At 39.1% G+C, this 25,106-nt stretch overlaps 1 protein-coding gene across 3 annotated transcripts; it reads right to left on the reverse strand.

Moving 5' to 3' along the window:
- Window positions 1–663: 663 nt before the first annotated feature.
- Window positions 664–24,674, reverse strand: AGTR1 (angiotensin II receptor type 1). 3 transcript variants are annotated; one of them, XM_064457651.1, is made up of 4 exons: window positions 24,411–24,674; window positions 19,420–19,537; window positions 12,119–12,173; window positions 664–2,817 (listed from the first exon to the last, which is right to left on the reverse strand). In XM_064457651.1, exon 4 carries the CDS (start codon window positions 2,762–2,764, stop codon window positions 1,685–1,687), a length of 1,080 nt encoding a protein of 359 aa, XP_064313721.1. In that variant the 5' UTR covers window positions 2,765–2,817; window positions 12,119–12,173; window positions 19,420–19,537; window positions 24,411–24,674; the 3' UTR covers window positions 664–1,684. The 3 variants fall into 3 exon arrangements, with proteins under 3 accessions (XP_064313721.1, XP_064313720.1, XP_064313722.1); XM_064457650.1 differs by lacking the exon at window positions 12,119–12,173 and having other exon boundaries at window positions 24,411–24,672; XM_064457652.1 differs by lacking the exons at window positions 12,119–12,173; window positions 19,420–19,537.
- Between the last annotated feature and the right edge of the window lie 432 nt (window positions 24,675–25,106).

A 25,106-nucleotide genomic window follows, 5' to 3' on the forward strand; every position in this document is an offset into this window, starting at 1 on the left:
ATTTTTTTTCTTAAGAAGTACTAAACTACAGAAATAACTTTTCTGTTGTGTTTTGATTTAAAATTATTTCCTAAAGTAACAAAAAAAATTAAAGCATTATTTGTGTATATGCAAGGGACTGATAACCAGAAAATGTGGATAATCTAACCACTTGCTACCTGAGATAAAGCCACATTAGATGTATGATTTTGAAGGTTATAAATACTGCAAATTTTCAATGGTCATGTAACTGTCTACATGATATATATAAAGTTTTGGAATTTATTCTGAAGTTTTACTATGTCAGAAAGTATTTATGAACTTGTTTATGTTTGAAGACAATAAATGAGTGTGAATCAAGGATTAATAGTTTCTGGAGCTCGTTATTTGAGGTATAAAGGACATATAAGTGTATCATTAGTTGAAACTTCTACAGTGTTTATCATCTTTCCCCTATCATTTGTATGGAGAGTTTAAGCCAGACTTTTGTTCTGACTTATGCTAGTATAAATTTGAATTTGTTCCATACACATAAAAAAAGTTCTACAGGGAGCAAATACTCTAGGCTTAGTTTTGTATGAATGGAGAGTAAGTCCGTAAAAGCCAAGAGTAAGTTTGGTCTGGGATGTTTTGTGATGTGACTAAAAGCATTATTAGCTAAACTGTAATACAAGCATTGCTACATTTTTGTTTATCAGAATGCGGGTTTATTAAATGTCAGGAATTTGAAAAATTGAGTGGATTTGATCATCAAGTGCACTGGTGGTTATACAAAAATAGTTTGAAGTTTTCTGATCACCTCTGTCCCAGAACTCATGTTTTCAAATACAGAATTTTACTATTAGTCACATAGAGTATGGAGTCAACCCACTCCGTAAGTAATGTTCTTCAAAGTCAGTGTGGCATACCATGAGAAAAGGTTAAGTGAACCCCATTTTTGTTTTTATATAGATATTTTTTTAAGCTACTATAAAAATACCTGCTGGGATATAAATGTACATTAATGAAGCAATGTTTGAAATCTATGAGTAGGAATATAAATCTAAAAATATTTATTCTATATTTAATAAATAAATCTGCATTTTGTTGCATATATTATGAAAATTTTGCCATTTTAAAAATGAAACATAGTAGCATAAGGTCCTTGAAATTGGTTTCATTCTGATTTAAATTTCTATTTGAGTTTAAAATTGGGCCTCTATATATAGCATATATTTGAACACGTATAAATATGAAGATATGACACTTATTTCATTAAACCCCTAAAAACAAGCAGTGTCGTTCCATCAGGTTCTTGAACAAAATTTGGAATAGCTCATGAATGTGCAAAACAGGTCCTTCATGATTCATGTAATTTTTACAAGAAGCCTTTCCTTTAAAAAGATCTCTGAAGTTGAGTTAGGAGTTTTCTCTACCCTTCTTTTGTAGCTCTGAGTAAATGGCAGGATGCGGACAGAAACTCTGACATGCCTGTTCACCATTTATGTTGCTTTTTGGTAAAGAAAAACAAAACGAAAACCAAACAGTCCTCTTCACAATGCAAAATAGAAGGCCACTGCTAAATCTTTACAGTATGATTTCTCTGAGGTGATCTAATGTTTCTGTAATGAGCAGTAAGCTGTGATGTTCAGAACTGCAGATGAATTTTGTCATTCTTGCTGCGTTGTTCACAAGGTTGTTCAAGAAAAGGAGATTGCAATAGGCATCACTCGGTGTCGAAAGACCTGGCCGTCTTTTTAGTGGGCAAGTGTATATTTTCTGGTGGCCGGTATGAGAGGGAGCTCATTTTTGTTGTTAGGCTTGGATGTGTGCTGACATTTGGTGGAATGTATTTTATTAGCTGAAGGAAGTATTTTTTAAAGTTTTTTCCAAAAAAAACATAAAAAAAAGGATTCAAGCAGTTGTTAAAGTAAGCAATGCAAATGGTGAAGGGCATAGCTGTATCCACAATATCAGTGATTTTGCAGTCTGTTATTACATGTAATTGAATTAATACATCCAGAAAAGTGAACACTTGATGAGGAATCCAGGAAAAGAAGAAGAAAAATACTATTGCCACAATCATCTTAAAAATATCATCATTTCTAGTCTTATTTTTTTGAATTCGATATGCCTTCTTCAGGGTCTTCCAAATTAAGGTGTAGCTTGTTAATATGATCAGAAAAGGAATCAAAAAGCCCAGCAAATTTTTGGATAAACCCAACCCGACCCGGAGCGTTGTGTTATTGTTGTCATACCGAAAACCACAGACTGTCATGTTCAAGTTCTCAGCAAAGAATATATTACGGTGAACGATGACGGGCAAACTGGCCACTCCGGCGAGAAGCCAGATGACAATGCAAGTTATTCTGGCAACAAACATGGTACGTCGAATTCGGGACTTCACTGGGTGTACTATGGCCAGGTACCGGTCGATACTAAGGCATGTGAGGAGGAACACGCTGGCGTACAGGTTGAAACTTATCCCGGCTGACGCTAACTTACATAAACAGTTGCCAAAAGGCCACTGGTACTCCATGGCTGTGTAGGCTGCCCACAGTGGCAGAGTTATTAAAAAACACAAGTCAGCCAGTGCCAGATTTAGAAGAAAGATGCTGGCTACTGTTTTTAATTTCATGTAGCAGTAAATGACAATAACGACCAGGCTGTTCCCAAATATACCTATGATAAAGATGATGCTGTAAACAGTTGGAACCATAATGTAGATGTAACTGTGCCTTCCTGAAACAGGACAGTCGACATGGATTCTTTTAACGGTTTCTTCAGTAGAGTAATTTGGGACCATCTTGATCTCTTCAGCTGTAACCTAGCTCCAGGGAAAAAATACAGAGTTCACACCTAGGAGGGGAAAAGAGGAAGAAAATATTATTCATGACAGGGATTTAATTTTTAAAAAGTTTCAGTTAAATGTCAAGTTTTTGTCTAACACAGTGTATCAATGTCTTTGAATTTAAAAATAATCTTGAAGTGTTTTCTCATGCAATTTCTATTCTAATATAGACTTTGCAGAATCAAACAGAAGAAAGAATGTTAGGAGTTGGCTGAGTGTTGTTAGATTCTTTTTAATGTAAATGAAATCTAACAAACTTCTTTCAATTAACAAGGTTCCAATTTAAAATAAGACTGGTTAGTGAACATGTCATAAAAATAATAGACCCAAAATAGCAGATGACTATAAATTCAGGAGAGTCTTTAGGTTATTTTTTTCCACAAATAGGTAATATATCTAATAAGCAAAGTTATTCAGGTATCTCAGAAATGACACTTAAGCACTCTGAATACCAGTTCATTCTGTAATTACAAAATGTAATGCATTAAGGAAATAAGTGAATTCAGATTAGGTACTTATTTTAATCTCTGATGTGAATCACTAGAATTTTTTTCTATTCATTAAGCTTAATTCTTTAAGACAATTTTTACATCAAAGAGAAAGATGAAGATACTCATGTAATCTAATGTTCTGTTGTACCATAGATACCTTAAATATTCAGAAGTTACCTAGCTCCCCATCTGGCTTGGAACTATAGTATTTAACTATAAATAAGGGGTGTGGGGGTGTCTGTATGAACTATCTGTGAAAACCCAGACATGTGCTGATTTGCTGCACATTAGAAACTGTAGAAAGAGTTTAAGAAGGGTGGAAGGGGGAACCACAATTCACATTACCTTCTCAGTTACTGACAAAATTTATGTATCCAAGAGTTTGTTGTAGTCTGTGTATGAAAAATATCCCCAGACTGTATTAAGTGTATGGCAACAGTATGAAATCTCCTTTACAGGGCACCTGTTTGGTTTGCCACGGTTTGTGTGTTCTGCAAGAATGATTTCATTAATAATGACTTATGACTTCAGGAAGCAGGTAATGTGCTCTAAGTGACTCTGACACTAAATCTTTTCTAGAGTCAACAAATAGACAGCCTTCCCTCAAAAACAGTGGAGATATTAAAAAAAAAATATTATTGCAGAGTCATGTTTAGTGATGTCTGCAGGATCCTGACATCTGTCAGCCAAACCCAACCTGTGCTGCCTCAACCATGGACTAAGTGAAATATATTGTCTTTAAAAAACCAACCCCCTTACAAATGTAAATCACTTTTATACAGATAAATATACACCCCGGGGCAGAACAGATACATTTGGAAAGGAAAGATACCTGTCATAGAAATATGGGCTACGTTCTTACAGAGGTAGGTGCTCATTATTTGTGTTGTTCAGCACTGATGTTCCTGTTAAGGGCAGAATGCTACTCTGTTAAGTGTCTGACATGCTCTTGTTGGGAGACAATTCTTATTCCAAATGGATTGTCTTTTTTAATAGGGAAGTGAGGCATAGATATGTCTTGGCAAGGCCCACACAGGAAATCTGAAGCGGAGCCAGGAACTGAACCCAGAATATGGGCTGCAGTCAGCATCTTGTTAGAAAGGTCACCCTTTGGCTCTCAGTTTATTAGCTTTTGAAAGACTTGATATTTCTCTCTCTTAGCTCATGTTCTACTATATTTTTGCATGAATAAGCTGATTCATTTCCATAAAGCTAGCAGGGTAATTTCAAGATTTAGGTTCTTGATAATTCTATCAAGTTTGGAATATATAGTTAAATGCAACTAATAAACCCTTTGTCAAGATGTGCAACACCTCTCAGTCTCTCCAATTAATTCTGTGAATTAGTCTTGTCTTGGTACAGATGCTTCAAAATGACATCAGCTATTTTTGCCATATTTAAGAAGTTAAAAATTGAATCAAATACAGCTGACATAAACATATGCCATTTTGATTGCATGTGGCACTGTAATACATCCTGAGCAAAACTTCTGGGCTTTCAAACTGTTCCAAATCTAGTATACATGGTGTTTGGCTCTGTGGAAGGTCATTCTATGCATAGAACAGGGAGAACTACAATAAAAAGATCTCAAGATAAATCCTCTTATCTCATTCCTTGGTTGTGAAAGTGGCCAAGGAGATTTGACAATAACTGATAGATTCTGCAACATCAAGGTCTTGCAATATTTGCCCTGTCCCAGCTACATGCTGGTGCTGTGTGGTCTATTCATTATCATAGTCTTTGCTCACTTATATACTCACTGAGATTACAGCCCAGAATTTAGCAGTAAGAAACTGTATGAAGTCTCTACTAATAAAATCACCACTGCAAGTTAGATTTGCCATAAAGTAGATCAGGGCCCAGTTTAGGCTGAGCAAGACCATTCTCTGTGACTAGATTAACCAATTGGTGGTACTATGTGGCAAGTGTGTCCTGCTCTGTGTGTACTGGTGGATTCAGTGGCTAAGACAAATGTAGCTGATGGTGAATGTTCCCCCTTGTGCTGGTTTTGGCTGGGGTAGAGTTAATTTTCTTCACAGTAGCTAGTGTGGGGCTGTGTTTTGGATTTGTGCTGGAAACAGCGTTGATAACACAGGGGTGTTTTATTTCCTGCTGAGCAGGGCTTGCACAGAGTCAGGGCCTTTTCTGCCTCTCACCCGACCAGCGAGTGGGCTGGGGGGGGGACAAGGGGTTGGGAGGGGACACAGCCAGGACAGCTGACCCCAACTGACCCAAGGGATATCCCACACCATATGATGTCATGCTCAGCATATAGAGCTGGGGGAAGAAGGAGGAAAAAGGGGACATTTGGAGTGATGGTGTTTGTCTTCCCAAGTAACTGCTATGCGTCATGGAGCCCTGCTTTCCTGGAGATGGCTGAACACCTGCCTGCCCATGGGAAGGAATTAATTAATTCCTTGTTTTCTTTGCCTGTGTGCATGGCTTTTGCTTTACCTATTAAACTGTCTTTATCTCAAACTCCACAAGTTTTCTCACTTTTACCCTTCCAATTCTCTCCCCCATCCCGCCAGGGGGGAGTAAGCAAAAGGCTGTGTGGGGCTTAGTTGCTGGCTGGGGTTAAACCATAACATCCCTTCAGTGGGATTGTTTCTGTGCCGTGGTAGATGTCAAGGCACCTTTCTCACAGCCACTTCATCTTCCCCTTCAGTGTGGTGTGTTTTGTTGTTTAACTTCCAGTTTCCCTCTTCTACCCACATGGTGGCCTGTACTTTTTCATGCCAGTATTAGCTTTCATGAATGTAATTAATAGCATATGTACTTTCAAGAAAGTGTAATAATGATTATATTGTGTTTTCAGAAATCTGTTAAAATAAACAAAAAATAATTGAGTTGGGAAACTTGTGTCTGGCTCTAAGGTATTGAATTCCCTGAGCTTATTTTGGAGTGCTTGTAAAGTGAAAAAGGGAGACCAATTCCCATGAAGGGTCAGGAATTTAGTCAGGAAATAGCACAATACTTCAATTTACCTGTACAAGACTATAACCCTTCTGGAATTAAAGGTGTAACACTGAAGTCAGTAGAATTGTGCAAAGGATGTGTTTGGTATGTTACCAATTTGAAATTATACTAAAGAATTACAATCAATAAATACAGAAATCAGTCACTATTTTCAGCAAATGAAAAGGAAGCAGAAATACATTATGAGATTGCTTTTAGGTAAATAGATATGGATTGCCATATGTATATCTGAAAACAGTTTGAATGTTGCTGTGAGAATGAACCTCGTAAGAGCCTTACATTTGAAACATAGTGAGGAAGGCACTGCTAATCCCAAGCTGAATTTTTAAATTTCCTGGATATTTTGAAGTTTCAGAGCTAGCCTCAGGTGGATCTGATGCCTTGAGGTTGCCTGTAACTTTAGAGCATTAGGAAAAGCTTCAGCACAGGAGAGGAAAGTAATTTGTTCTGGAAGGCATGGGCCCATAGCAGTGCTAAGTGGTGAGACAGGGCAGCTGTGGTGGTGTGAACTCCTTAAAGGCAATGATTTATTTTCTCTACCACTGCCATTTTTCCCATTATTCTTGCTTGCCACAGTTTACCTGCTTGTCCCAGGATCATGGCTATATACACATTATGCAAAGCAGATACTTCCACATGGGTATAGAGCAGATGGTTTAGAAACATTACAGAAATAGAGGGCTGGTACAGCTTTATGCTGCCAGAATTCACCAGAGCGGGTTAAACCACTGGCCAGTTAAACGCAAGTATTGAAATTGTGCACATTGATAATTCCATTTAAAGCATGTCAAATGACCTGAGTTAACATAATGATAATTGGATCATTTTAAGGCTGATACACAAGGAGCTTTTTCTAAGAGGATTGAATTGATGGGACTGTGAATGGTGTGGCAACATCAGTCTTAAAACAAATTATCTGGTGAGTAGCAAACCACCCCTATTGTATGTTACTGTCCTTTTTGAACTTTTATCTTTTTTAATTACAATGATTATAATAAGTCACTGATAATGAAATGCTTCAGACTACACCACCAACTATTATTTACCACTCCATTCATTGCTTCTGTTGGGTGAACATGCATCCTAATTAAACTGCCTGTGGAAACAACAAGGAATGCTAAGCCTTTGCAAGGTAAACAGCACTTTGCCTACTGAAAGATAAGATAGCACTGTCTGTGGCTTTCTCTGAGAACTTCATCAGCTATAAATAGGTAAGCAGCTGTCACAAGTCAGATTTTGAACAAATATGCGGGTTTTGTATTTGCTTTGGCAAAGACTAAATAAACTCAGGCTGACCAATCATGCCACTGTTTAGCCACCTCACCATTAGGTAATGTGAGGGTTTTTTTCTTCTGGTGGTAGGTGGACTATTTGCTTTTCTTACAAATGAGAAGATATTTCCATGCTTAAGATGATGATGCATTCTATTTTTATATTAAATTATTGCACCAGAAGAAGAAAGGCTGAAAAATGTTTGGAACAGTATGTTCAATATATTAGCTATGTTTATTTCTTTCTGGTGGCATAAGCGTTTTTCCTTTATGTTGAGACTTTAGTCCCCCCTTTCCTAATTTATTCTATCTTCTTTTTCTAATTGCTAAGAAACTAATGACACTTTACACATGCTTTATTTCACAGCCTTTTTTTTCCTATCCAGCAGAACAACCCCCTTTATCCTCACTGCCTTAATGAATATCATTTCTTCTACTTCATATGCCTACTTCTGTATCTTCTCTGCTTTCCTGGAGTTCCTGAGCAGCACTTCTGTGAACCCCTAAATTTGCCTTTGTCCTAGCTCTTATTTCTGCTGCTCCTTCTAACAGTCTGTGTTCCCCATTCATGGCTTTCCAAAGTATTTTTAGTCCAGAGTTGATAAGTGAATTGTGGAGGGTGGGAGAAATGCAAACACTTGGGCAAATAAGGGCATGTAATTCAAACTAGTGTGGCCTTGTGGTGTGCATAGGTGTCCTGGCATCATTGCCGCTATCTCCCATAAAGGTTGGTCTCTGGCTTCATGGTAAATGACAATAAATCAAAACAGAACTGAAGTGGAACTGCAATAGGTAGTACAGGACTGGAACACTGTCTGTACATCAGTTCATGAGCACCAAGAACAGAAAGCAAGCTTCAGAAGATCCGTATTAGTAAATGCCAAGCTGGCTGTTGCTTATGCAGTTTTGGATCAGGAGGTGGCCTGACATGAGAACAAACAGAATTTGCAGGACCTTGTACTGGCCTGTGCATTTTCATTTAATAGCTGTCCTCCTGGTCAGCCTTTCATGAGTCAACTGCCAGTCTGTTGAAATTGCTGTCAATTTTGTGGTGTTTGCTTTTTTTTTTCCATTTTAGAGCAAAATATTTATCTTTTTAATTCTCTAACCTATACATGGATTCTTTGTGCCTTCCCCTTGCAAGACTTGAAACTCATCTGCTTCATTTGTGCTAGCTCTGTATAGCTGGAAAATAAACTGCCTGTGGTCCTTTTAGGATCTGGTTCTTCTGTAACATCAGAATTCTAAATTGCTTATCAATTATTTTGCGCTAGCAGAGGACCAGTTATTGCTACCCTGTAAATGTGAACTGTTTATGTACTCTGACCTTGTCTGTAAGAACCTCTCTGTATTTATTCCTCCAGCATATTTCAAAAGATTCTGTCCTTCTGTATGATGGCTTCATAGTTTCTTCTGAAAAGAACAAACATCTCTCCTCTTTGTTTCCACAGACTACTCATTAATTTTCCCTTCATTTCCCAAGTATCTTTCAACTGTACTCAGTTTCACTCAGAAAATTTATGTGAGAAAAGGACAGATGAAAGGATTTTTTCCTCTGGGAAAAATCAATGCTTGTGGAATGACTGAACAGTGGAATTGGGGGTGTGTGTGATTTTGAATGACTGGGGGGAGAGGAAAATATAAAGGAAAAGGAAAGTAACACAGTTAAGCACCGTAACATTTAAATCACTTTGAAGTTTAACTCATATAACATATAATTTGACCACTAGAGGTCTGTATTTCCTATTTTAAAATAAAAGAATTGCTTTGTTTTATATTCAAGTGCCATCACTTTTCAAAATATCCCCTTCCTTCAAGATTATTTAAGATGCAAACACAAGGCAAAATACCTATCATTGAACTTCTCCATTTATGTAAAGTATAATGTACTGGAGTGAACTGTTTTATTTTAGTAACTACTAGCTTGTATCTACTTTCCTTTATTCTAGTACATTCCTGGTTTTGCTAACCTTCAGTCCAACTCTTGCACTTAAGTCATGGAACAAGATCCTGATATTTTTCAAAGACATATGCAGCCTAAACTCTCTAGTTTCTGAGAAAAATTAAGAACATTTTAAAATGGAGAGTAAAAGTATAGTTTACTTTAAAAATGCAGATGGAAAAATAGTGACACCTATTCATTAGACTAAAAGATTATTTTAAAACTAGCTAGACATGTTGTTAATCATACAACTCATCATACAACTCTTTTTTTCCAAGTATCAGCTGGGGAGTAGTCTTGAAAGTAATTCTAGGTTAACTTGACTCAAACTTGTGTTTTCCTTTTTGGAGGAAGGTATTTTTATTGTTGAAAATGGCACTTCAGAACTATTTTTAATCTTTTTTTTGTTTTAAAGTGATATAAGGGATTTTTGGAAATTAAAAGGCAACATGGGCCTATACATTTTTTATTATCCAAATGGGTATTTTTAGACCTCAAGTGCTATACATGTATTTCATTAACTGTAAACAACTTCACAACCTGAAAGTGTAAGCATCTTCAATGCTTTTTAGCCCCACCCCGCTCCTTTTTACTAATACACCTGGGTTGTCATTACCCCTTTGGACAGTGTCACCACATGATGATGTTACTCTGTTTCAAATTATTTATTTACCTAAATAATTCTCTAATGCTGGGAAGGGCAAACAGCTTTCAATCCAGGTAGAGAAGAAAGGTTGTTAGTGTTATAGTGACATTTATTTTATTGAAACTAGTAGATGAGCAAAGTAGAACCAAAAAATTTATATTAGCTATATTGTCTTGTGCCAGATATGTAGAAATAATCAGTGTCTTGTCCTATTTTTATATCAAACTGCTTATACAGTGTCAGTGTATCTCTATGCACTTAAGGGATGTTTGGGTACAAGCATATGATGTTTATATCTTGAAGCTGCTAAAAATAGCATTTAGAGAGAATAGACGTGATATCTCGAGACAGAAAGCTAGCAAGCAGTTGGCTAGATTTAAAACACAGAATAAAGAAAACTAATCTTTCATTTGCACACTCAAGGGCTTTGTGTTAGAAATGGATGTGGCAAAAATTGGCATAAGTGAAAGGCCACCTCTAAAATACTAATTTATGGGGCTGTGGAGAGAAGAATAGAATCTTCCAAGTACTACTTTGGGACATCAAATTCTTAATAATACTACAATGTAATACGTGACAGATTTTCTGCATGCTCTTTTTAACAGCCTACAGTTTAATAATGTAACAGTTATAATTCTAGCAGCTGCAGCAGCAGTGGAAGTTTGGACTATTTTTTGCGTATACTGTGATAATACTTACAGAGACCAGAAACACTGGAAATATTTCTTTGTGCTACTTAGCTCTTTGGCCAGAGTTAACTCTACCAATTCCCTTGGAAGTTGGGAAATCCTGGTGTACATATTGCTATAAAATTTTACTTGCAGATGTTAGTGCCAAGGAAGGATTGCTCAACTTCACTAGTTTCTCAACCTCACTAGAATTGAGTGCTGTAGTGAACGCTAGCATGGCAATTATTAGGTTTTTTTTTTGTTTGTTTTGGGTGTGTTTTTTTGGGGGGTTGGTTTTGGGTTTTTTTGGTACGGGTTTGACTGATTGATCCACAGAGTACTCGTTATGGTTAGCCAAAAGTCTTGCAGTTGAGAGTAAGTTTCAGTATTTTAGTTTATAGGTTTCATTTTTTGGATCTTCTGGGTTTAGGTTTAAAAGGAAACGTTTTCTGGGAGCTTTTCCTCTAGATACACACAATTTTGTTTTCTCTGCTATTAAGAGGAGGAAAAACATTCTTTGGTTCAATAAATGTAGAACAGGACTCCAAAACACTGAAGGATTAATCATTTTCAACATGCAGTGTGTTTATCTAATCTCTTGGGGAAGATCAGTGAGGTGGTGGTTTTAAAGACCACTGGTTCTGGCTTGACAGTGTATCCGATGCTCCAGATACCTTAGATTTTCATGTAATTTCCTGGTTCTTTCTTTCATGTTTATCTATCACAGCAATCTCTGTTTTCTTTCTTTGACCAAGGCTGCATGAATGCGTTGCAAACTCGCTGGTGTTTAATGTGTCTTGGGTATTATACAGCCTTAAGAGATGTGAATATAAAATTATCTGCACAGCAGTAACTTAAAACAGAAAAGATGATAAAATAAAGTAAAATATATTTCTAGTTCAATACTTCTAGTTCAGTACTTCTGAAACTAAACATCAAAAGGCTAAGCTTCAGAAAAGATGGTGTCTGAAAGGTGAATCTTCATGTGATATCCCCTTGTCCCAGTCACCTCAGCTGTACTCTCTTGACAGGAACGAAGATCACCTTTTCCTTACTTAGGTTACTAAACCTATAGCTGAATTTTTAAATATGAAAAATTTCTTGTTATAGCAGGAGGCAGTCACTCTTGTTTATATCACAGGGTAAAAAATTGCCTCTTTTTTCTAAAAGAGGCTGAACACAGACATATTAAGACTTTGAAATGAGGGCATTAACTACCATCATCAATCCAGTATGGATTTTTGCACCTCAGTTCTAGCCATTAGCTTTACCAAAAAGGAAGACAAAAATGATCAATAATCAGCAGGCTTACCTAAAGTCTGCTTCTGAGGGACGTCATCTGCTCATATTGCTAACAATGCCATCTACTGCACATCAGATGCCAGGAAAGAAAGAATTAATCTATTTCAGATCAAGGCACGACTAGAATTTCTAGGGTTTTCAGCACTGTCATGAAAATATTTTTGAAGGGCAACACAATGTAAAGCATTGTTTTATTATAAATATACAGCTTACTGCACATTCGTAACTTCAGATTTGATGCCTGCTTATGCAGTATCTTTACGGTATTTGGAAGTACCCCAAAGAGTCAATAGTTAACAAGAATTAAGCCATCAAGTCCCAGAACGAATAAAAGTGAGATTATTTTGAGCTGTGAAAGGTTACATGCTGCACGGTTACTTTCTCTGAGTGATAGTAAATGAACGGATTAACACATTTCCTTTATTGCAGATGGAATTGCCTATATAAAATATAGTGTGCCCCATGTGATCATTTTTAATAAAAGACAGAAATCAAATTCAGGTTTGTTAAGTGCGAGTGAAATCATCTGATGAATTTTAAGTTTCTACTCTGATAGCTTAGTTCCATGGAGTAAGAAGTTTTATTCTTTTCTTAATTACACAGCAGTGCATGTCCTACCTGGACACCTAGCCACACACCTAAAATTTGTATCAGCGCCATTATTTCCATCAGGAATGAACCACAAGCTTTTACTCTGAACTCTTCCAACCTGAGGAGTAAGGCAATTTACATTAATTCTGGGGTTGATCCAGATCTATATTTCAGCTTTATATTAAAATGGCTGTGGAGAGGCAAGAGAGAAAAAAAGACTTCCTGAAGTAAAAAGCGCTGCTGAAAGCCCTCTTCTAACGGAACAGAGATCAGATACATATGAGGTATCTTACCTCCTTTCAGATCATATATAAAATTGCAATTTGACTTACTGGATATTTCATATATCTATTAATTTGCCTTTAAGGTTATGTGGTATGGGTGCCTCCATAAGTATGCAAAACTAGCAATAACAACAACTGTTCTTCCTTCCCAGCTTGTAGGAGAAATACTCTGATTTCTCCTGTGAAATTAGTGATTTAGTTATTAGTGATAATCACTAAATCACTAACCAATCACTAATATCAAATTAGTGATAATACTACTGTGACTTCAAGTGTGCAGAGCTTCATAAGGGATTACAAGACATTTTCCATGCCGTTTTGAGTATCACTGGTCTCTGGTCAGGCTTATTTCTTGCTGGAGTGACTGTCTTTGTGCATTGAACACTGAAAGAGTTCTTAGTTTCACTGTCCAGATCTTCTCAGTCAATGGTTTCACTGGTCCAGTAGAAGGTAGCTATCACCTGGAGAGTGGCCTTTTTGGGGGCATAAAGGCCCCTTCATCCAAATGCTCTGAAGGCAAGACAGAGCCTTTCTCTTCTACTGCTGTTCAAGGAAGAGCTGATATTCTGAGCAGCACAGAGGGACATCTAGGCAATTAGCTTGTTGCTTTGCTGGTTTTTAATAATATCTGAATTTATAGACAGTAGTTTCAGCTCAAGATGTAACTTAGAGATCCCAATTGTGCGAAGAATTGCTGAGGCCAGAATTGGCTCAGGAAGAAACAGTAATTGCACATAAAGATCCTTTATAGAACTGAGGCTTTTCATGCGCCTTTTTGAAATTCAAAACTATTGAAAAGGTGTCAATATGATTATCAAACTGAGATCGTCCCCAGTGCTCATGGAAAGGTAAGTTTTCAGGATTTCTCTTATTGGCATGATCTCATTCTGTGATTAAAACAGATGACTTGTTACTTGAGCCACTTGCTCTTTCTCTAGTTTCACTAAGACATGAAGAAACTTGCCTGGTAGCAATGCTGGGGATAGTCTTTTGGTGGAACATTGTTGCCACTGTGAGCTTATCTTTACAGCTGCTTGAAAACAGAAAAGAAGTGTGCTGTCTACAAATATCAAAGATCCTGTAGCAGAAATGATGCATTTCTGTTATCTAGATCACCTGAAAGGATGATGCTTCAGGGTGCTGCTGCAAAAGGCACAGACTATTGTAAGAATGAAGCTGCTTTTGCTAGCTTAGAAAAGCATGTAGTTACTGTGTGCTTTTACCATGTAGATTTTAAAAAGCTCCTGAAATTCAGCCGAACTCTGGGACATCTACCCTCAGTGGAGGGGATGACGCAACTCCTACTGAGGTCACTACAGACAAGGTCAGGCAAATGCTGGAAATCTGTCACAGACTGTTGCTCTTTTGGCATTGTGTGAATAGTGACTTGTCAAAGAAGCATGATCTTACAGGCATGGAAGATGCAGAGAGAAACATTTTTGATGGGTAAAGGAAAGAAGGCTGGGCTTTGCTAAGGAGTCCAAACACAAAGGTTTTAAACAATCAGATGCAGCAGTGTTGGTAGGAAAGGAAGAGTTAGCCCTTCTTTTGTTAAAACACACAATGAAAATTCACAGCATATGGAAAATATTTTTATACAGCAGAAAGGAATGAGAGGTTAACCTCAGGAGTGCTACATAAATCTTCCTTTTGGGAGTTGAATGAAATTTTTGCCTCTTTAGAGGTTATTATTCGCATTCTAGGATTTATCATTTGATGATCGCAGTTATGTGTAAGTAATGTTCTGGGGTCTTGAGAGTAACAGCTACCCATGTAGAAATGAGCCCCAAAATATTAGTGTCTCATGGGGATTCCTTGTTCACAAACTGTTACTCTGTTACTGACTCCAGGACATGAGAGGACTCGTGTTACATATTGCTCTTCCTCACAGCTTTGGCAGCATATAATACTCTAACATGTTTTTGTATTTTAATTTGAAGCCTACAAATATTAGACATGTGCATCACTTAACATTGCTACAGGCCAGAGGAATTTCTGCACCACAGATTCTTTTCATGCGGGGATGTGATGCTACTCCTGCAGGCAGCTGTGAGGAAGCACCAGGTACCCAGTTCACTTCTCTAGACTCCCCTTCCTCCTGTGATGAAGACTCTCCACACTCTCAGCTTTTATTAGCTGACAGAAGCCAACGACAAAGGTAAAGGTTATATCTTTTAGTTTATTATGGGTAGCTGTACTGCAATGTAATGTGTGTGAAATGAAATGTAGTGTGTTGTGAAATGTGGGCCTCTTCTGCTTTTTGCTCCAGGGAGAAAAAAATGTGAAGAAAGATAAAATGTCTCTTAAATTCTGGTCAGATTGTAAAATAACAAAATGATGTGTCATTAAAGGATGGAAAATAAGTATTACTACAGGGAGGCAGACAAAAAAAAAAGTCAGTATAGCCAGATAAGGGCTGGCTATAAGAGGGGTATTACAATCTAATCTGTGAAAGTCCAGATACTGAGATCAGTAAGTATATGCTTACCAGCCTCTGGGTAAACCCAGGTAAAATTTACCTAAGTTTAAACTCTTGGTTATATTAGTGGTTGTTCATAATTTAGCAGAAAATGGGATTTCATGCATCTAAATTAGAAATGATAATGTTCTAAAATGGTTAATGCATGAATGACATGCCCACAGCAATATGCAGACACTGTCAGAATCTTCTGTCACTGGCAGAGACCACAATAGACAATGGGATGGAAAGGTCAAGGATGCAATTGTGTCCTCATGAACCAAATCACCTGCTTCTGGGAGAAAAGGATTTTTATGAATCTAGGTGCAAGTTCTTTGGCATTGTTCTGTTTTACAGCTTTATTGTGAAAGACACAACTCAAAGTCACTGGTGTTACTAGTATAAAACTACTGAAAGGGATGTTTTAATTAGCTTTCTGTTGCTTCCTCTAGGAAAAGATGTTTGCAGGATGGAGGGTAGGGGACACAGCTAGTAACTCTGTAGACAAAGATGGGAGGTGATAGGACTTCTTTGTGGAATTTCAGGTTAGTCCAAATAGAGGCTTCCTTGCTTTGTCCTGGTAGCTTAGTTTATTCAGAGACCACAGTGTCATTTGCGTATTCTCCCACAGTCATGTTACTCTTCTGCTAAGCCAGAAGATGCAGAGGCAAAAGTTAACATTATGTATGCAACTTAAGCTCCTGAACAACTTTCCTTAGTTAAAATGAGAAAATAACATGATGAGCAATGAAGTCTGCAAGATAATATTACTTCTACTTTTCTGGTACAAGGAACTGCCTTCCTGTACTTTCTTGTAAAACAGTAAGAAAGGTGCTACAAGAGAACTTACATACATAAATTTGCTTCAGGCTGTGCAGCAAATCAGTAACATTCTGGCATGCGTGGAAACATTCTGATGTGTGTGAGGCCTTACCTATACATTAATCCTCAAAAGGACATTTTCCTGCCATTAAGCTAAATCACCAGGGTGAAGCCATGATGCACCTGAGCTCTACAGACTGAATATGCAGGAGGTGCTTTTTATTTTTACCCCTCCCTCCCCCCACAAAAATAGAGAAGGCAAGTGTAAATTAATAACTAACATGCTTTAGAAATGCATTGTGCAGAGTAATAGCGTTGTCTTCATCTGCAACAATGGCTAATCTGTCAGAAAGTGGGAGATAAAAGAAACACTTAAAATTCTCTGCTTCTACACTAGAAATTGGGAGACCTCTGTCACAGAGGTGCTCCACTTTGTAATCTAAAGGAAATTAGATGAGCTGGCTAAGAGTAGTTTGTGTTGCACGCTGTTATCTAAAAAGACTTTCTAAAAACCTCTAACTAACCACATTGGTGATAAGAAAGAAACAGTGATGTGATTTAAGTGACTGATAGAAGCTTTTGCTTTGAGTAATGAAAACATTAACTGAAAAAACAAGCACACACGCAGATGCAGCATGTCGGTGTTGATGTGGACACAGACATAGCAATATCACTAAAGTATGTGTCATGTTAACTACACCAACTAATGTGGAAGTTTTATGACGACACTTCCAAGACCACGGCTAGTGATTTCCACATAAATTTCCACTAGTCAGAGTGTTATGGCTCTGGGGAGAACAAACCTCATGTTGAATCTTTTTTTGTCCTTTTGACTTCATGCTGAAAAATAATGTTCTTTTACTGGAGAAGCAAAAGCAAAGGTATTGTGGATTTCTGTGCAAGGAAATAGACATTAGATTTCAACACCTTTGTTCAGAGGAAGCTTTGTCTTCCATGTGTCATAATTCAGCAATACATAATAGGATTTGGTTCACTGTGTCTGATCTGAGACACTTGATTACTTTTCTTTTATATAATTAATTTAGATATCCTTACAGTGGGAAAATATCACACTATGCCTCAGAAAAGACTTTTCTTCCTTAAATGAGAATGTTAGGAACAGCCTGGAGGGAAAAGTTGAAAGATTAAAAGCAAAGGATCAGCATGGAGGCTTCTTAATGAATACCTCATTAGGGTCAGAAAAGGGAACCAAAAGCAGAAAGGAGAGAAAACAGTATGAGTTACTGGTGAAGTACAAGAGTTTATTCAGACAAAAAAAAAATCTTTTAAAATGGTAATGCAGCTAAGCCCAAGAGAAGTTAGTATCATGTAACCCTTAGTAAGTATAACATGGAAAACATAGAGGCCCAATTGTGCTTTCACTTGAACAAAACTCCTGTTAAGGGCAGGTCATTATGAGGACTAGAAGAAAATTTGAGTATCCAAATATATAGACAGCAATGTATCTGTGATTTTTGTACAAGTCAATTGGACTAGCGAGGTGCTAAGGGGTTAATCAAAGAGATTGAAAGGTCAAATACAGACACCTTAATCCATGTCAGTGTGAAAGGTATTATCACCCAGGAAAAACCAGATACTGTGATTACTGGTGCTTTGTCTGGAAGGCAGTACACTTAATAGAATGATACCAAAATAGATGTTCTGCCAAATTTGTACAGCTCATTTCCTGGTTTTTTTTTTTTCCAAGTAAAATTTATTGCTCTATTTTGAAAATAAAATTCACTAGTGAACTTTCTCTACTGTCCTGGCTTTAAGATGTTCCTGTGGGTACTGAGGACCAGCAACAGAGGTAGCAAAACCAAGAAGGCTGTTACAGCCAGAGTATGAGCTAAGCTGTGATGCTGTGAATCAGTGGATCCTCAACCAAGGGCAGTCTTGGTTCTCTGGCAAACATAACTGCGCAGATGCCTGGAAAAGGTAGTGCTGTGCCCTCCAAAAGGTGCCACAGGTGCTTTACTTTAGTACTAGGAAAATTACCAACTGAGCTGAGCAAATGCTTGAATGTGTGGTCCCGTACACATGACTTTTTCTGGTGGTATGTTTAAGAACATAGCAAATAATCATAAAATGTATTTAAAGGCAAAATATTTTTGAACCCTTTTCCTTTGAAGTGCTTTTTAGGAAGCACATGAGTAAAGAAGTACCTTTTACCTGAAATAAAGCTGGATTTGAGAAAAACTGTAATTGTCTTATCATGGCAAGCTGCTAATAAAGCCAAGCAGAAAGTAATAATGAGAGAAATTTAACAGCAGAGCTAGAGTCCCAGTCTGAAAACAGGTGTTGATTCCTGCCCCATGCTTTCCATTTCTGACTGTTGTGCATTAAGTAAATAACCTGAGGAAGGAGGAAATCCTGAGCAACTGTTCGAAATTGGGTGGTAGCAGACTAACTCTCAGGCTCAATGTACCTCATAAGGGGAATAAAGAAAAATTGTATAAACTTTTTAGGCTTGGGTAACAAGAATGAGGGGAGAAAGGAGAAAAGGTGAAAACCAACAGGAGTTTATAAAGAAAAAGATGAAAAGGCGACATATCCTATAAACTCAGAGTGGGAGGGGTATGTGTAGTTCCTCAACAAACAAGCTCTTTGTGCATGGGCTGCCTGCTTCAAGGAAAGGGTCTGGCCAGGCTCTGCTGATGCTACAGCAGGGTTAAAAAGAGGATAACTGCCAACAGAACATTTTTTAGGGAAGTAAACGAATGCATTTTTCTCTCTTGCGTAAGCCCCCCAGCATAAAAGTACAGCTGTTCAGTGGTTTTCTGGAATGTTTTACTATTTGCATGGGTCCCTCTGAGCTAGAAATGCTGAGGCACAGTACTCCCATTCAGTACATCCCTCTCAATTTTCAGAAAACTGGGGGGACTCAGGAATGCTGTTTTATTTTCTATTTCTATTCCTAGACTTTATCTACTGATTATTAGACTGCACTACTTAACGATCTATCAGTAACTGACAACTTTGTATGACCTACAAGTAAAGAAAGGAATAGGTGAATTAGCTAAAATTAGGCGTTTAGTTAAATCATTCTTTGTTTTGGCCGTAACTCATAATTACAGCTTTCACCTCAGTGAAATACTGTCTAAAGATTGACCTTGCCCGAATTCAGTACCAGTTTCTTTAGATATCGCCAGTTACCTTTTGCTGTAGCCTGCTTTTTGTCTTGTCTTCAATCATGCCACTCACTGATGCATTGCCAATCTGATCTCACTTTCCTGCTGTGAGGTCGTCTTCAGTTATTACCCATTTTCTGTGCCTATAAGAGAAATGCTACTCAACTACAATAAAAGGAGATAAACACCACAAATAGTAACCAAGCATTCTAGCTAGTGTTGTTATATAGCGGATACCTGGATAGTTGTGCTATCAAACAAAAACCAAATGGAATGAAAATTGTAAGACACCTGACAGCCCAAAATCTGTAGTTCTTTCAGATGAAGGTGCAACAGAGAATACTAACAGCATGCTATTTGGAGCATGATATTTTCCTACCTCTAGTTGCAATTCACTTAAAGTCATTTTAGTAAAATCCATCATTTATCTGAAGATAAGGCCATAAATGATTAGACCAGCCATTCCATTTCATATGTGCTTTGTCTCAGACAATCACAGCTGTTAGGACTTACAGTCAAGATAACTTCTTTTCAGTTGTTTGTTACAGCTGAGGTAAGAAAAACCAAGCACAAGTACCATAACTCCTCTTGTTCGTCAGATTTGTTAAATTCCCTAAAATGTTCAAAAATGACACAGATTCTTCTAGAGTCCATTGCCAAGAAAAAAAATTGACAGAAGGATAAGTTTTAGAAGATAGTACAGAACATGGTATGAGTGCTCCGAGTACAATGACTGTCTATTGGTGAAAGTGATCTTAAGAGACAAGTTTGTTGATGGAAAGGGAACTAAAAGAAATTTTGTGGTTAGCAAAAGCTTACTGCCTTGCTTTTCACTGCAGGGTTTTTAGGACTAGAAGAGACAGAAAATGATACCGTGATTAGTAACTTTCTGTGCAATAGCAGCTGGATATAAAAAACCAGCTCTGCTGGAGCCTTTCTGATCTTCAGGCTGCAGCATTTGGGCCTCATACATGCAATCTACACACCTTTAAGCTCTAAGAGTAAATTATGTTGCCAGCTACTCAAAACTCCGATGTATTTGAAATCACCTTGTGTATACATGCCAAGATTTTAACTTTGCATAAAATTTTAACTCCGGAACTGCTTGCTTATTCACCTGGAAAATAGTATCACACTTCTAGAGTGGAACCTGTATGCATCATGTCTTGATAGGTAGCTAGGGTTCAATTCTCAGCAACAGCAACCTGCTTATTCCTGTCAGCATGGTGGAAACTAACTCTACAATACAACTTTCTCTACAATAGTGAAAAGAAAAAAATAGTCTTCCCTCCACTTTCCCTCTCTTCATAAATAATCCACATTTCTCATTTTGTCTTCAGAATTCCACAAGATTTCTAAAAATTTCTCTTTGTGATGCTCTGCAGTTTTCTCTTAGGTTCTCAAACCTGACCTTAGATAAGCTAGATAAGGCTTAAAAACTGAAACAAGATTACCAAAGGCTAGAGATTTAGCTGTACATGTAAGAGAGTCTACAATACAAGCGGACCGCTGTGGGCCTATAGTGGCCAGGCTATACCCTGACCTAGCCCTTGCAGCTGTAAACTGTAAATATTACCAGGGTTCTAACTCTGAAAGGATTCTGAGATTATACTTGTCTTTCTGGAGAGAGATGATGGTTTAAAATCAATGGGGTCTGATGTGTAATTACCCTTTAACTGGCAGTGCAATCTAGATTAATTGTGAGGCTAGGGTTCATTTAATTTCCTTTTTTCTTCTCTGGTCTGTCACTTGTTGGGGCAGGTCTGACCCTATTCCCTGTCAAATAAGTAGTCTCTTACACTCAGCCTGTGCCGCTTCATCTAACTGCCCAAGTCGCCTTCATTATAGCTAGGGAAACAACTGCGGTGTTTCTGTTTAAACTTTCAGGCCTCTCTTCACGTTGGTCTTCATGTCTGCCAGAGCAGATGTGTTGCTGGGTTGCCAGTATTCCTGTCACAAATAGGTGAGGGGTTTATTTTGCTTTGCTGCCCACCTCCCTTCCCCTGACTTAGCCATTTGGCCACTTTCTTTGGCATATCTAATATACTGCCACAGTAGATCTATTCATATACCGATAAATCTTGATAAACTGTTTCCCCAACTCAACTTTAAGTATAACACATCCAAATTAAATTTTAGTCTATTCCTCCTCGTGTTGAGGTGTCTCCTGGAAGATAACCATGAAGTTCAGCTAAAAAAAGCACAAGATTAACCATGTAATGTGAGTCAGACATAGTATTTGATTAACATAATGCAAAAATATCCATATTCTCTATCCAACTCGAGACAGAACCTGATCTTTTATGAACTTACCAAGGCAGAAAAGGAGACTAAGGGTGGGGAACAGAAATACATGCCAACCACTCAGAAACAACGGGGTGCTTCTCACAGCCTGATTAGATGCCCTAAAATTTGGGCAATAATTAGGCACTGGAGCCTCAAGACCTCAAGAAGGTCCAAAGAAAAAGGAGAGTTAGTGAGCAAATGAGAGTAATCGGTGACATCTTAAGACGTTTTCAACTAATATTATACTTTTGCATAAGCAAGAGTTTAACTGGGATAGTGTAATGAGAGTTTGTAGTTTATGTAACTTTAAATTACCATATTAATTTTTGCAGCTGTAGTAAGTAACCACAGGTAGTGCCAGAGAAAAGGACTATCTAAATGTATTCTTTTAACAAACACAGAGGATAAAATTACCACAGTGCAGAAAACTCAGGAGTGTAGGAAAATACTGTGAGTGCCCATTATCTGAAATAAAATTTTTAATGGGAATTGACTCTGACACATATCTCTGTCTGCAAACACAGTCCATACGTTTCAACAGAATTATTCTAGAAAGTGTAAATAAAGCACTATGTTTACATTCTGCAGCTTCCTCTGTTTTTACAGTACTACAAATAGCAAAAAGAAATTAGATACATTTTCAGATATTTAATACAATTAAAGATAATATTATTCATTCACTGGGTAACACAAATACAAATCATGCACCACCTTGTTCTAAGTGGAATGTAAAAAGCTGGTTGTGGAGTTGTGACATTGTAAACTGAAAGGCAGCACTCCCCTCCCTTCTCCAGTGCTCTGGATACTGGTATTTCAGGCTGGTATTTACTGCCTTTTAAACCCGTAACTTGTAGTTGCAGTTTGCACATCCTGACCAACCCAAGCAAGGCCCTGTTTCCAAGCAGGAAGGCAGGACACCTCACACCATTGGAAACGGGCCCACTTCTCCTCCTGCTCCAGGGTAAGAATTACCTGTCTCTACTGCCTACCTTGACAAAAGTAAGGTGAGAATGAAACCAATTGTGTTAGAATTTAATGATAAATGTGACTTCCCTCTCTTAATCATACAGGACCACTTTGCGTTCTCAGTTTAGCAATGTAAACTAGGGAGCACTCTCTAGTTGAAAATGATTTTTCTCTGCTATGTAGTTCAGGTTGTAGAGAGGAAAGGTGTACAGAAATAAAATGTTCCTGCTGGAAAGGCATATAGTTAAAATTCTTAAAACATGAGCGAAAGTTTAATTTGTAGGCACTTCATCACATTTTTGAAAGATGCTGTAATTTAAAAGATGATGGTGGCAACAAGCAAAATGAACTCCCATAGTCAGAGGTGTGCAACATTTGTCTGACGCTAAGACAGAGCTACAAGTGCATTTCTACACCACCATGGCAATTACCTGCTTCGGGCCATACTCAATCCTCCTATTCAGGCAAAAGTTTAATCATGTTAGCGGTGTGGGTTCATGCAAGTGAAAAGTGAAGACAGCCCACCTTAAATAAAAATCCCTCTTTATCCTCATCCCTGTTTGGGGTTTGTAATTTTACTGAGCCCATTTTCGAGCCTGTCCCATGCTACACAACAATCAAAACAAGTACTGCCACTCACAGAAGTGGTAGAAGTTTGCAGTGAACTGTAGCCTGCTCTGAACAGAATCCTGCTGTCACTTATGCCATACATCTTGTTAATTCCAGTGGGTTTGCAGAAATATAGAAATGGCTGGAACTGAATTATGCAGATTTATTGCTTGTACAGACTGTGATCTGACACATTTAGTTACCGATATGCCTGTTTACTTGCTTGGAATAATATAGGGCTTGTGTGCCTGTAAATAACCAATAACATTTAAAGCCTTTTAATGTATGGAGAGTGGGAGGACAGTAAATATGTGGCAGGATTTCACCTGAACATGTTGAAGAACTCTAGTCCAGTTTTCTTTTTAAGAGTCCACACTAAGTTTAAAAGCTGGCTGATGCCAGGGGGAAAAAAAGGGTGGGGGTGTGTGTGTTTTAACCTCTACTAACTAAAATTTAATCTCTGGGTGCAGATCACTCAATATTTTTTTTTTCCTGTAGAAAGAGATAAGTCTGGTTATGGAGAGTGTATGCTACACAGACCAGTACTGGTGGCAGTTGTATTGCTGTGAGGCTGAAAAACAGACGCGTTTGCACAAGCCTAAAAAATCATCAGCATTGCCTTTAGTGATTTTTAATTAATTTATATCATGAGCTTAGCACAGTAATAAAAATTTCAAGTGCTCGTCTGATCTTGACCAGACGTAAGAGGGCTGGCTCTCGTAGGCTGTTGGGAAGAGTCTTGATGGTGAGAAGGTGTTACTGCTCCCACCGCTGTGCCTTCTGTCAAAGGGTGCCTTTGCTTTATCTTCAAACCGCTGACAAGACACAAGGGCTGACAGAGGGCATGGCTGGGGGGTCTGTGGGACATTTAGCTGCCTCCAAAATAAATACGTGGTGCAGGCTTCGTGAGCCAGGGCACAGGGCTTACGTGCCTGCGTTTTGTCCAGAACTGAGACTTCCTCTGCCAACCTCATCTAGCCAAAGTATAGATTCATCAGGAGGCTGTATCAGAAGCCACACGCACGCTCCCTCCCCCGGGGCCAGGCAGCGCGTTCCCGAGGCGCAGGCGAGAAGCGGCACGACGGGCTCCAGCGGTAGAGCCCGGGGCCGCGCAGGGGCCGCGCAAGCAGGGGCCGCCGGAGGGACGCGCCTTACCTGGCTCCGCGGAGGGCCGGCCAGCCCCGGGGCGAGGAGCGGCCGCGGCCCGGCGGGGGCGGGCGGATCAGCCCCGACGGCGCTCGCACTGCACCATGCTCGGCTCGGCTCGGCTCGGCTCGGCTCGGCTCGGCTCGGCTGGGCTCTACCGCGCTCTCCCTGCCCGGCCGCGCCGCTCCTCCCGCTCCGCTGCGCGGCCCCTCCATTTATAGCGAGGGGCGTTGCAGCACAGCCCGGCGCGCCCGCTGTCCCTCCCCAGCCACCCACCCAGCCCCCGGCACAGACCCCTCTGACCCGGGTCCCTCCCGCTGCTCCCCGTCCCTCCGGCACCCCCGCGGGGGGGCAGGGGGCGCCGGCCCGCACCGCGGGGGTGCCCGAGGCGGGGTGACGGGCGGGACGGGTGTCCCGCGGCGCCGGCGCCCCGCGACTGGGGCTGACTTCGGCGCAGGGCGACCGGCAGCGCAGCGCAGGCTGCGTGGGTGCTGCCCTCGGGACGGGCGTGGGGCGCCGCGCCTTCCTTCTGCCTTCTACTTCGGGAGGAGGGGTCGCAAGCGGCGCACAAACATTTCCAGTTTCTCTAGGAATCCCCCTGAGCGCAACTGAAATGTTCAGACCATCGCTAGTGAGGTTGCAATGTATGTAAAATTGCCATAATAAAATCTGACAAAGTTTATTTGCTGGGAGCAGAGGGGAAAA

Source organism: Phalacrocorax carbo, chromosome 7, assembly GCF_963921805.1.
Source record: "Phalacrocorax carbo chromosome 7, bPhaCar2.1, whole genome shotgun sequence".
Taxonomy (NCBI): domain Eukaryota; kingdom Metazoa; phylum Chordata; class Aves; order Suliformes; family Phalacrocoracidae; genus Phalacrocorax; species Phalacrocorax carbo.

Coding starts and splice junctions, on each gene's coding strand:
- AGTR1 (XM_064457652.1), bottom strand. CDS start 2,764: ATGGTCCCAAATTACTCTACTGAAGAAACCGTTAAAAGAATCCATGTC.